This window comes from Gorilla gorilla, chromosome 18 (assembly GCF_029281585.2).
Source record: "Gorilla gorilla gorilla isolate KB3781 chromosome 18, NHGRI_mGorGor1-v2.1_pri, whole genome shotgun sequence".
Taxonomy (NCBI): Eukaryota; Metazoa; Chordata; class Mammalia; order Primates; family Hominidae; genus Gorilla; species Gorilla gorilla.
Window position 1 is genome coordinate 90,748,826 of NC_073242.2, and position 14,419 is coordinate 90,763,244.

The 14,419-nt window shown below is 35.1% G+C and overlaps 1 protein-coding gene across 2 annotated transcripts in view; it reads right to left on the minus strand.

Annotated features, from left to right (window-relative positions):
- Positions 1-2,731: 2,731 nt before the first annotated feature.
- CDH8 (cadherin 8) overlaps positions 2,732-14,419 on the minus strand; it is a 382,846-nt gene continuing 371,158 nt past the window's right edge. Inside the window, exons 11-13 of one of the 2 annotated variants that reach the window (XM_055364446.2) lie at positions 13,529-13,780; positions 11,981-12,163; positions 2,732-5,950 (exon numbers count right to left, since the gene is read on the minus strand). In XM_055364446.2, the coding sequence (XP_055220421.1) occupies positions 5,904-5,950; positions 11,981-12,163; positions 13,529-13,780 (482 nt within the window). In that variant the 3' untranslated portion in view covers positions 2,732-5,903. Of the gene's footprint in view, positions 5,951-10,073; positions 12,164-13,528; positions 13,781-14,419 lie in introns of those variants that run through there. The other variant, XM_019012882.4, reaches the window with a different exon arrangement.

Sequence of the window (14,419 nt, forward strand, 5' to 3'; positions counted from 1 at the left end):
ACTACTGCAATAACCTATGTGAACAATCATTGTTTCACAAATGCCCTCTTCTCAATGGGGAACTAATCCTAAAAAAACAAGCTCATCTTCTTGCACATTGATTTCTCCAGCCATCTGAACTTCCTTGACCTTTTCTCTTTTCTGAATGTCAATTGACAGCTTCTCCACACTTTGCCTCTTCCTTTACATACTGTCATATGTGGTAGGTCACATCACCTAATTATCTCAGTGTGTTAAATTTATCTCTCCAATTAGCTCTGTGTGAACAAGGTCTGTGACTTATCCTACTGCTTTATTCCCAATTACGCTCATCACAGAGCTATGTGCAGTGTAGATGCTCAATAAATAGATGGTGATATCCTGAATATGATCCTATTACAAGGAAGAAAATTATATTAGATTTGATCATATCCCTTCATGTCTTTAAAATCCTCAGTTTCTCTATTGATTCTAATAGTAATGTCTATTGATTCCAATAGTGATGCATAAATTTTATTTACAAAATACATCTATTTAGAAAGATAACATCAGTTATTCAGTGAACAAAATCATAATTAACTAACTATATTTAAGAAATCCAGGAATAAACCAAATAAACCATTTTATTGCAATAGGATTTCTAAGAGCTTTTAGTTTGTAAATATAGATTGTGACCTCTAAGAGAGAGATAAATAGTCTGGGCATTTCAACAAATATGAAATATACTAGAAATCCAAACTTGTACTGAAAATACGTATCTAAATCATATGGGTTCCTGTTCTGCACAGCACAGTTTCATAGGCTGGAGTTCCTATTTTAGTCTAGATTCTTTAGTACATACACACTTTCACAGTCAGAATACCACCCATCCTCACTGTAATACTTCCTTTCCTATACCAAACACCAAGTCCAAGGAACATATTATTTACTGATTTTTCTTAGCATATCTAATATTATCTTATTTTTATTTTAGTATCAATTTGTTTATTAGACCTCAAGTGCAAGTAGATGAGCCACTTTTTCTCAGGTAAGCAAAAGTAAATATTATTGGATATGTATCTTTGTAAAATGTATATTTCTGTGGATTTGTTTTAAATTAATACAGATTTTATTTCATCACAAGTTTTATTCTGCAATTTACATTTTAATTTGACATATTTTTTCAGAATGAATACATACTGGCTTGAGTGCATTTATTTTATTATGTCTAAATGCCCGATAGTAACTCTTAGTATTTATTAAGAATACATAATATCCATCCTCCTAGTGCAGACGCATTCAGTGCCTCTAGCACCTCACTTTTAAAAAAAAGGCATAATAAATAACACTGAACATACTCACTTAAGAATCTGTAAGAGTTTCTCTGGAATTTACCCCATAATGTGGCATTGTTGGATTACAGAAGAGATGCAATGTATGAATCTTCTCAGTCTTAATGTTTTCACTAACACTTGCTAGTATCCACATTTTTATACCCATCCCATAAATTTAGAGTGATAGCTTACTGTTTTACATTTGCATTTTTAAAAGCAAACTAGTTTGAGTTTTGGTTCATTTACATGGGCTTGCCTCTGTACCTGCAGAAAGATTTCCATATATGTTTTTATTGCTCATTTTTTTGTGCATTGTCATTTGCTTGTTTTATTTTTTATAGCTTGGTGGTAAGTTTCTTTTACCTGGTAGTGTAATACTATTCCTTCCTTATCTCTTCACTAGTCTTACTTAAATTAAATTATAGAGCTCAACAAATACTAAAATCAAATTTAAAAACAAAATATTGAATTGGTTACAAATTTCTGTTAACATTTTGATTCTAATAGAATAAAAATTACTAATATAATTGACATCATTAGCATTTTCCTTTCATCAGATAAATCATTCAGATTTAGTGGCATTGCTGAAATACTTGCTTAGTAGTCATAGTTTGTCTATTTAATCTGTTAACTTTCTATGTGTATGACAACATTATCTGTAAATAATGGCACAGTTCCCCACTTTTCTATAAAGTTTTAAAGCTTTGTTCCTACTTTAGCATTTCTTTGGATATTGGTGGTAGTCAGGACTTGGAATATTATATTGAACCAAAGCAATGTGGACAGCCTTTCTTTTCTTATTTTCATCTTAAATAAATTTCCCTTACAATTCTCTATTAACTATTTTATTTACTATAAAATTTGGGTTGATTACCCTTTATCAATTTAAGGACATTCTCATTTATGCATAATGCTTAGTTTTCTGAGGGTTTTTATCTTAAGTAGATCATGAACTTTATCACACTTTTTAAAAATACACCTACAGAAATGTTCATACGTATGTATTTTTGTCTTTGATACTCAATTAACTATTTTATAAAATTATCTTTCTATTCCTAGGATGAACCATATTAAAACAAGAGGTATTACTTATTAATACACTATTAGTTTCTATTGATGTTTTCATAGCAAAAATTAGTGTATCTGTAATTTTCTGTTTTTACTTTATTCCTGCCAGGTTTTAAGACACACACAATGCATTTTCTAGACTCTGGGTCTTCAGGCCTTCCTGCCTTGCACTTGTGATATCACTTTTGTATGTTCCATCTCTCACCATAATGACTGATGGAATTCTTAATTTTTTTTTATGGCGTAGCTCAGTAAATATGTTTCTATCCATAAACTCATTAAGCATTCATTATTTTGCATCAGTATTTTTATGGCAATTTGAAAGTACTAAAACATGCATTTTATATATATATATATATATATAATGCTATTATTTTAAAAACAAGAGCTGTGTCAAACTACTACAGAAGACAGTAATCTCTGAAGAAAAAGGATGTCTTTCTATCTTTGTCCAAGCCCCACACATGTAGCACAGGGCTTATAGCATAAGTGCATGACAGATTAGATGCATTCTCATAAATAAGCTTTTAATATAAGAATTTCTTATACTTACTCTGCATAAGACTTTTCTCTCCCAACGGATATTGCTTCAATTCTACGCACCCGACATTAATTAAGTGCCAAAACCCTAAACTTCCAAACAACCAGATAACTTTATCAGTAAGTAGCAATAAACCAACAAAAATGATTTGTTTGAGTGTGTTTCTTTTGTAATTTTTATCATACCTAAACCACAAAGACCAAATGTTTCTTCTCTTGAGATTTAGTATTCAGTCCAAAGAGAAAGGGTATATCTCTGGAATGCTTTCTGGACAATGTGTTATGTTTATAGAGAAAGCTATATGTGTCTTTTTTTCTACTTTTAGGTAAGCATACATTAAAAGTTTTGAGATATTATCTCCTCATTTCCACTAACTAATATTTCCAGTAAGTGAATCCATCATACTTCAGCCAAGAATGAACAAACTAACTGAAGTGGAGCCTTTATTTTTTTAATTTCTAGAAAGCTAAAATATATAAAATTATCAGTCTGACTGACCTTTTCTTTCTGAAATGTATCATGTCTCTTGTGACCTTCATTGACTCAGGTATTGATATATAGAAAAAATCAAAGTGTAGCAATGTTTTCTAGATGATCCCTATGATGGTAAATTTTATATGGCAACTTGACTAGGCCACAGGATGCACAGATTAGACATTATTTCTGGGTGTGTCTGTGTTGGTGTTTCCACATAAGGTTAGCATTTGAATCAATGGGCTCAGTAAAGTAGATTGCCTTCCCCAATATATATGGGTCTCATCTAATACACTGAAGGCATAAAGAACAGAAAGGGGAGAATTGTTCCCTTTTTTCTGCCTGTTTCACCTGGAATATCTTATTTCATCTTCTCCTGACTTCAGACTGGGATTTACATCTTATCTCCCCTGATTCTCAGGCCTTAAGACTCAGACAGAACTGCAATACTGGTTTTCCTCCAGCTTGCAGACAACAGATCATAGGAGTTATCCGCCACCATAATCTCATGAGCCAATTCCTCCTAAAAACTCTCTCTCACCAAATGGCTCTGTGTCTCTGAAGAACCCTGACTAATACAGTCCCTAACATACCCCATGTAATAATTTCTACAAAGACTCTTATTTCTATTATCCTTTTCTGTTGTCCATTATTAGAGAACTTAGGAAGTCAGCCTTTGATAAACAAATTCACTTCTCATCTTCCTAAACTTTGTAATTGGCCCCACGAATTACACAGTTTTCAAGCCAAAAACTCTAGGAGTTATTTTTAGATTCCATCTTTATTTTGAGCATGTAATTCAACCACTGTTACTACCAATTTTATATCCAAAATATATGTGAATTCTGGGTATTTCTTCTAACTGTATTACCACTCCATAAAGTCAAGATAATATGTTCCTTGGCTTATGATAAACATCTTCTGTCTGGGTTTCCCACTTTCATTCATGTCTCCTACAATCTGATTTTCATATAGAGCCAGAGTGATTATTTTTAAAATAGAAATCAGATCATATCATACCCCAGCTTTTAGATCCCTTCAATTGCCTTCTCTTTTACATTAAGTAAACATGAGCTTCTTATCTTGGTTGACAAGAACCTGGATAATATGGTCTCTTCCCAGGTTTCCACATCTGTTGCATCTCTTTCACCTTTAACCACTATAATCTGGACCTCATATTCATTCTTGTATATGCCACTGATTCAGTCCAGGAGAACAACTAACATAAACATTCCCAAACCCTTTACTATGGTTTTCCTTGATTACAAAAACTTCACATGGCAACTCAAATATCATTCTGTCCACTGTAAGTAAAACATTTAGTTTCTCATCCATCTGTTTTGTTCTATCGTATCAAGTTTTTTTATTTCTATTTATTTACATTTTTTCCATTTTACCAGCTCTTTGAAAAAAAAACAAAACAAAAAACCTTCTTTGTCCTATTCAATGCTGTATTCCCAGCACCCAAATGAATGGGAAATCTTTGGTACTTATTTCTTAAATAAATAAGGATACTGATTGTTTTTGTAACCTGGAGAATTTCATACATTGAGAAACACAATAATGAAGCCCATTGAGAGATCCTCTCACATCACCATTTATTTTCAGGTGTCAGGACCTCAAACTGGCATTAGTTTTTGATACTCCCTGTCTAAGATTTGCTTCCCTCCAGGACTCATTCTAACACAGCCTCAAGGAAGATATCTTGTCTTGGTAGACTTAGATAAATATTCTTTCTCTGTGCTTTAAAAACACTGTCTGCTCAGTTCTTCCACAGGATAGCCAAATCAAATGTTTTATCATTTATTTGCTTCTATACTTTATCTAATTTAATTCCATGTCTTGAAAGGCAAGAGAAGTGTGTTGGGTATATCCTTTTACTGTTACTAGCATAGTACCTAGTATGTATTTTATAGAAAAGAATTTTTATGTTTAAAGCTCTTTCTTAAAGTTTATTTGGAATATCATTATATATAAATAATTATTATTTATAAATTTTGGCTCTAACATTGAGCCAAAAACATCCATTCACATACTCAACAATCAGACTTGACAAAGATGACATAGCTCTCAAACTTTAGAGGTTAAGTTAAAGAAAAATTAGAAAACCATTTGACATATTTGTAGTTAAAGCAGAGTAACATTGGAAAGGTCGGGGGGGGGGGTGATCCCATTGACTCCTAAATTGTCATGTTCCATCTTAGAGCGTAATGTTAAAATCTTCCTCTTATTTGTGAGGAATCATAGGATGGCCTGAAGTTCTTTGCATGTACAGAAGAAATCCCAAGAAATTAACATTTGGCTTTGGGGGGTGATCCCAATGACTCCTAAATTGTGATGTTCCATCTTAGAGCATAATTGTTAAAATTTTCCTCTTATTTTTGAGGAATCATAGGATGGCCTGAAGTTCTTTGCATGTACAGAAGAAATCCCAAGAAATTAACATTTGGCTTTGGTGACCTCTCATTTCCTTTTCTGGTCCTGACCTCTGAGTTCATTGAAGCCATGGTTTTCCACAGTCTTTCTCTTCAGACAGCATCTTGTGATATTCCTCCTAGCAACTCTCTTCTGTAATCTGTGGATAATAATAGAAATATCTATTATCTATTAGTAGGGATACTTGCAAGAAATAATACTTGCATTCAAGATGTGAATTAGATGGTGGCAGGTAACTCAAGTTGGGGAAATAGTACCCAAAGGCACTATTTTCACCAGCAAATGCCTACTAACCTTGAGACCTAGATGAAACTTCCACACATAAAGGAAGGAGGAGAATACATACAAAAACACTTACAACATTACAACTCAGGAGATGACCCCAAATACCAGCATGTAATTTCTGTTTCTCTCACATATTTGATGTGTAATTTAACCCTGAAAATTCCTTATAACGTTTCTGAACTTCATTTTTCCTATCCATATAACTACAATTTGGCAAACCTAGAGTGTCCTATAAGCACCTAATTTCTGGATCTTTCTGAATGTCCAAAAATGTGCCATTGGTGCTTTTTATAATTTTCCCTTTTAGTATTTGGAAAAGCTATGATTTCTGTTGCACCCATTGTTGAGTTCCCATCTTTTTGGAAAATTTCACCGTGACGCCTTCTTGAGTCTTCCCATATGGGGTCCCTTACTTCCTCCTCAGTACTTCCATAGCACTATATATAACTTAGTTTCTATTTCTTATCATCAAAAGTCTCATAATTACAGAGATAACTGTTTAGTTGAAAGTTAAGGGGATTTAGTGTCAGATCAACCAAACTTAAACCCAGACTCAAATAGTATTTATCCATTGATAAAAAAAAAAATTCAACAATTAGTTCTTATGAGATTGATTAGGTACATTTTATAAATAAAGAAAATAAGTTTGAGAATGCTACTGTATTTAATCTTTCTGTATCAACCATGTAGCTTAATTTCTGTACTGATAGATACTCAATAAATGTGGCAGACAAAATTCTTGTTCCTCAGATAGTCCATCAAGTCAGGAAATTTTTAAATTTTATGTCCTCCATAACGCTAGGTCTGTGCTCAAAATACTAGGACTAGAATATCTTCAATAGCAACAGTATACCATGTAATCCATAAATTTGTGTTGACTAAAACTACAATGACAATAAATGTATTTTTAAATGATAGATCATAAAGACATGCTCTTCTACAATTATCATAAGAAGCAATAATTACAAGGGCAAATAATACATTCAACACTGTTTGGCTGAGTAACAGTGCAAAGACACTTTTTATAGCAAATAAAACAGTATTGAAATTGAAAAAATATAGAAAAGTATTTCCTGCAAAATATATTCTACAATTATTTTGTCCACAAAAAAATACAATGACATTTAAAAAGTCTAAGTACAGCCTCACAACGTGACATATTTAATTCTAATCCCAGGTATTATGAGCCATTATTCTGTTCACAAATAAAAAGCTGCTTTTAAAACCCTTTACCCTCAACTCAACTTCTTTCAAATTCAAGGTTAGATTCATGAAAACAGAGAGCCACAATTTCAATTTGTTGGCAGTGCGTGAGATTATGAGATGAAAAATTAAAACTATAAATTATCCCCAGTAACTTAATTGTGTATATGTGTGCATATTTATATATATGAATATATTTATAAATATATGTATGAGGATATATATATTCTTTTTAATGTTGATATTCATGTTTAAGTTGTGCATTTATAGAGCTTTTATAGTGATGCCCGCTGTTACCTTATCTTTTTGACTGACAATGATAGGATTTCAGTCATGCTTAGCCTTTCCGACAGTGCCAGTGATGGGATTTTTTTGAAATCTTATTACTGGTTACACTGCCCTGATCTCAGATGGAACTTTCAATCAAAAAGGCAATCAGAAGGTTATACATTCGTGAGATTCCCTGCAAAGCCAGTGATCGCATAATACAACTTGTTGGAAGGGCCTACTTGCCTTCAGTCCTTATGTGGCTATAAAGAGTAATTGGCTACTTAGCTCTCAGCACCGGCTTTTCCTTTTCCAAAATACAGCATAGCCCAGAACTCTGCTGAGTCTCAGTGTGGAATCCAGCTGCTCCTAGGAGATTTCTAAGTCTCATGCAGAGACTTGTCTTGCTTTAAGCATCTGATTAAGCAGACTCTCCCAAAGACACATTTGTATCTTTCTAAGCATTCTTGCTTCACTGGTGATACCAGTAAATCTAAGTTTCCTTTTCTTCTATGTATACACATACACTTAACTGCAGATTTTTTTCAAAACAGTTTCACTTTAAAGTTTACACCCTAGAAGTCATAATTCTGTGTGGCAAGGTTAACACATGAATTTAAAAATAGCATATTTTAGTCATCGTATTATAAATGTTTAGAAACTTATAACTATACTTATAAAAATATTGTTAAGAAATGCCCCCTTAATACTCTTTAATATTCATATATGGATGTTTAAGAGACATTTTGCTAATATGATTTGATCAAATCATAGGCAGAGTAGAGGCTGAATTGATCCCATGTTGTGTCCAATCACCCAGGGATGCATCAGTTCCCTAGGTGGGAACCTTGAATTGTGAGGTAGGCAGAGGGTGATAACTTTGTCTCACTTGGCTCCAACTTAATCATTCTTCCCTATTTAGCAGAGAGTACTCTTGTTTCTGCTACGTCAATGTTGATGAAACAGACAACAGTGCGCATAGCTTTAAAAATATAGTCATTTCAATAAAGTTTTTAAAATGTGTTATTTAACAAATTGAGCATGGGATACTTGAATCTTAGAAAATGTTAGGAATCTTATTGATATCTTTTGGCTGGGAAAGTCCTGGCAAGTCTATTACTAAAGTAAAACTTCAAGTCAAAATGTGTGTTTTTTATTTGTTTGTTTGTTGTGTGTGTGTGTGTGTGTGTGTGTGTGAGAGAGAGAGAGAGAGAGAGAGAGAGAAAGAAAGAGAGAAAGAGAGAGATAGTTCCTGAGATTTTTAGTTTAATTCATGACACTCTAAAAGTATAGGTCAATCTTATTAGGATCAAGGTATTAGTCACTTTATTCTATGTTACAAGACCTGAAATAGGCTTTTAAACACAAAATGCTGACACTGTGGTGGCAAAGAAAGTCAGCAAGAGATGCAAGTTTTCATTCTGTGTTCCTAGGCAAAGAGAATACTTAGGCGATATTTGGGCAACTGGTAGAGCAGACATTATCTCCTGCTCACAGAAACCACTGTACGAAGATTATCCTGTTGATTACCAATATCTGAGGATACAGATTTTATACTCCTTAAAAAATACTGTAATTTTTCTGTTAGACATATTTGTGTGTCTATAATCTTTGGGCACTTCAAAGTACACTAGAAATGAGTCTGGTGTTCAAGAGATACATAAAACATAATAATCTCTCCTTGGTTTGGAAGGTGTAAGATAGTTGGAATATTACGATTGATTATTACGGCAACTACTACTAATAATTTACATTCACAAAGCACTTGTTTTAGACACTGTGCCAAGTCCTAGTATATTTTAAAGTCATGTTGGACCATCCCTTTGACCTCAAGAAAAAGTGTTCACTAGCCGTAATAATACGCATAAAAGATGACTTATTCTCAGCAACAGAAACTCAATAAAAAGTTGATTAAGCCACTGGATAGTTATAAATTGTTAGTATAGTATTTAAACATGCTGTATCTGTCACAGTGAAGGTAGCCTCTAGAAGTTGGTGCGTTCAGTTTTTGAGTCAAAAACCGTTCTCTTCTTAGCAGCCCCACACCAATGACTGAGATGACAGAGGACCACAGCCTGACTGCTTTAATGGATGTGTTTTCACTCTAGAACCCCCTGTCAGACTGGCAGAGATTTTGCCAGGTCTGCACTGCAGTCTAAGACTCTCTTGCCAAATCCTGCTCCCAATCCCTCTATTGTTACAAGTTTTAGGTCTGCAAACTTGTCTGAATGTTTTCCCTGCCCAATGCGTCTGCTTCCAGAAGGACCCAAATGACACAGCAGGGCTAGCCTTTAGGTGTTCCATGTTCCTTTTATGTCCCTGCTGGTATCTTGCTGTGTGATCACTGGCAAGCCATTTCTCTTCTCTGTTTCTTTATAATAAAGAGTCTTACAAACAAAAGTGACCCTTGGGATGATTTGGTTGAGTATTCTAGAATTTTAGTTTGAGTTGATGATTCTGTTAATAGATCTTCCACTGATTGAAAAAAAAATTAATGACAACAAAGGTATTTATAAAAATATATTTCACAAAGTAGGAAACAATACAGGAGTTTCTCTGAATACAATACATGGAGTGAATAAACAATATTGCATTAAAGCAAAGTAGAAAATTAAAATGATCTGCATGTAATACTTGAGTTTTATCATACATTTTCTACTCCTAAATGGCAGGTTTGCATTACAAATTAAATATGCTCACATCTTCTAGTGCTGTTCCTTTTTGGAGTCTAAGACATTCTGTGCATCACCATGAAGATCAGGGATAGGAGTGCTAAAAACGTAAACAGTGAAATTATGTACAAATCAGTTCCTGCTCTAAAACTGTGGGGGTAAATTGAAGCATGTTTATTGGGCAGGGCATGATGTAGGTATCTAAAAGTCTAGAGTTTAAGTATTCACAGGAATCAATATACTTTAGGATGTTTGTGCTTGTAGTAAAAACACCAAATACTAGGATTATGAACAAAATAGAAAACAGTCCAAAAGTTTCTCTGGGAAAATGCTGTTCCTGCCATCACCAGTTACAATAACACTTTCTACTGTAAAGAGACTATTAGCTCTCCTTTCGATAATATTGCCTGCCATACTCATCTCATCAAAATGTACATGTATTAAACATTCATTGTATATATATTTATATAAAACAATCTAAAGGATTATTAATGGATATAATTTAGTTTTTTCCCATATATCCCCTTAATCTATAGATTACCAACCTTAATAAATAAAAGCATTAATGGACATCAATAAAATATTTATTTCGAGGATTAAACAAATAAATTCACGCGCTAGCAATAAAACCATCTGTCTCTTATGTAGTCCACTGTGTGATACAGTTTATCTTTGTGTCCTTGTGGAAGAAGATGAAGAGGAGGGAACGAGGAATCCTGCTTCTAGAAAACAAGCGTGTTTGAATGGGATTTCTCTCCTCCCACCACTGAATTGGCAAGCCCCACCCTGGAATGGATTACGAACATGTGAATATTTTAAGGCTCGACACAATATTTAAAGATGCTATTCAGTCTCTGGTGAGTGGGGCCAACAATTATGTACAATGTGTGGTCACCGTACTGTATAATCTAGGAGGCCTCTCAAAACTCCAAAAAGTTATAATGTACAGCAGACCAAGTATTGCTTTATCATTTGTGGCGGGATCCTTATTGGTGAAGGGGAAAAAACCATTTGCATTCATAAAAATCCTTGCAGAAGACACATATCAGCAGCAGATTCCTTGCAGGTCCGTATTTTTTTTTCTAAGAAAGCACCTTTTAATTATGATTTTTTCCTCTATTTAAACAATTTATCTAAGGATTAGCCAGGATCCCAATCTTTGTCTGTGGTGGTCAGGTAAATATCAAATATCCAAGGACTTCTAGACACTCCACATACTTAATTCACACTCCACAAGATTTATAACCTCCTAACATATACTTTTTTATTTTATTATCTTTTTTTGGTTCAACATTAAAATGTGGTTGAGTTTATAGATGACTGGTGCTAAACTTGCCTCTAAAACAAATAGCCACATTGGTTGTATCTAAGGGGAGTGACCCTAGAATATTACAGAATGCTCAGTTCCAGTGATTTATTTATAATCCACTGTCAAGTTTCTTTGTCACTTTCACCAACAGAGTAGAGTTCGCCCAGTCTCTTAAAGCGGGGACCCCAGTCACTGAGGTAGTCAAAATTCTGGTCTGAGTCTGATGTGGTGGACTCCAAGGAGCTGAGGGAGCCAGCCACTGACCCTCGGCCTTCATAGCCGTATATCTGAATGGAGTCATATGGCGGGGCTGTGGGATCATTATCTGCCTCATGCAGCCTTACATTTATAAATTCATCGACATCAACACCATTTGGAACTGGAGCAAGCCCTTGCCTTGGCATAAACTGCAAATCTGGTTTAATATCCTTACGGGGTAAAAATCCATTAATTCCATCTGGATTTTGTAAAGTTGCAATGTCAAAAGCCTCTGTGTCCTCCTCCCCTCCTCCTTCATCATCGTAGCGAATGATGTTTTCTCGAACGTCTTCATCATCTTTGATAATTAATGGTTCATTTTTATGCCGCCGTAGAGTTACAAACAGCACCACGATGACTAGAGGAAAAATATTAAATAACAGTCAGCCAAACAAGCATATAATTTCACAAGCAACACACTATATATGGTAGCAGAGAGGGGTATTTTTACAAAATTGTATGAGCATACACCTTTAATAATATTTACTAGAAAATTAAGCTAAACATCTTTCTGAAGGATGAACATTAAATTTTGAGTAAAAACTGTTCCAGATTATTGGCTTATTAAATGGTGATAGAGCTGGGTTAAAAGAATTGGCATGCATGTATTCATGGTGAAAGTTACATTTTATACTTTTATGATCATTAGAGTGAGTGGCACAAAATAGAAAATAGCACTCAAAGTATGACTAGCTTGATATGTGTTTCAAGCAAGTCCTTTAACATCCTTTGGTTCCAAAGCTCCCTTCTATTAAAAAAAAAGGAGTAAACTAGGTCCTTGGGCTTTCACAGTTTTTCAAGGCACTCTCCAATTAAATTATGTTCTTTTATAAAAAAGTGAATGTCAAATTTGCATGGGCAACTTGTCTTGCGGGAGGGCTGGAATGCCTCTAGCTGGGAAGAGAAACCTGAATGTGAGAAAAGGGCAAGGAAAACATACCCAACTAGCCAGATCGGCCAAATCAAATGTGGGCTAATGGAGCAACATATGTCATCAAAGTCATGCTTAAATCCAAGGCACTGGGTGAGCAAGACAGATGGAACAAGAAAGACAGTAACTGATACCGTCTTTATGGTGTTTTGTTCCTCAAGGGTAGTATAAGATATGACTCTCATGTTTTTCTATTTTCCTATTGTATAATCTCATTGTTATAATTGGACTTTTTTAATTAAAAGATTATAGAATCTTATTTTGCAATCATCATTTTAAATTGATGTTTATATCAAGGAAAATATCAGAGAAATGCAATGGTATTTTGAAGAAAACTTATTTTTAGTTTGCTTATTTGCTTTCTTTTTATATCACCAAATTTGGGATCCGATGGACTCAGCAACCCAAACTACAATGAAACACTATTGTGGGCATAGCAGAGCCTGCTGTTGCAGTGAACTGGTGTGCCTCACACCCAGAGTTCTTATGCAATAGATGGTGTTGTAACGACGTAAAAGCCCTTCTCCACTGCCACCACCATTATGCCTTGTTCATCGTTTTATTGGTGATGGAATTGAAAAAGGCACTGAAAGTCCTCTTCATTTGGACATTTACTATCACAACCCTTTTTCTCTTCACTTATTAGAGATCTCAAAATGTGGAGAAGGAAAGGAAGTTCCTCTTCCCCAACGGAATGCTCTTGCCTGTGTAGATCAGAGTTTTCTGTCCTTATTTACAGTCATTTATAAATCAGAAAAAGGGTGACCGGTAGGCTATGAAGGAAATACGTACCTAACAGCAAAATGATGCATGCTAATATGGCAATTAAGGCGCCCATACTGAGTCCAATTGGAAGGACATAAGCTTCGACATTGCAAGACTGGACGACACCGTCATTGCTGCAGCCACAGACCCTGATTGTCAAGGTGCTGGTGCTGCTCAGTGGAGGATTTCCACTATCACTGATTATGATTGGTAAAAGATAGACTTCTTGCTTCTGGCGGTTGAATCCATTATGCTTTGCCAAAATACTGAGGGAATTATCTGAAAAAGGTAAAAATCACAATAATTTGCATCATTTCAAAATGACTGCCCAAATAACACTTGTTTTTCTAGTTCATGAACCCTTTGCAAACCTCAAGACAATCCCAACTTCAATGGACTGCTCAGGCTTTCTCCCTGACTCGTCTCCGCACTTTTTTTTTTTTTTTTTTGAGACGGAGTCTCGCTCTGTCACCCAGGCTGGAGTGCAGTGGCGCTATCTCGGCTCACTGCAAGCTTCGCCTCCCGGGTTCACGCCATTCTCCTGCCTCAGCCTCCCGAGCAGCTGGGACTACAGGTGCCAGCCACCACACCAGGCTAATTTTTTTTATTTTTAGTAGAGACGGAGTTTCACCGTGTTAGCCAGGATCGTCTCCATCTCCTGACCTCGTGATCCACCCGCCTAGGCCTCCCAAAGTGCTGGGATTACAGGCGTGAGCCACTGCGCCCGGCCTGCGCTTTTTCAATCAGCATGGACCAGGACAACCATAACAGGTTGAATGAATGGGACCCCCTGATGGACCCCTTGGTCCCAGGTTTTACCGTCATCACCTTAAAAATGCAAAATATTTCTTTTACAAAAATAATCTTTAAGTGTCCCTTCCGAAGGCACATATTATCTCATCTCCATATACCATATAT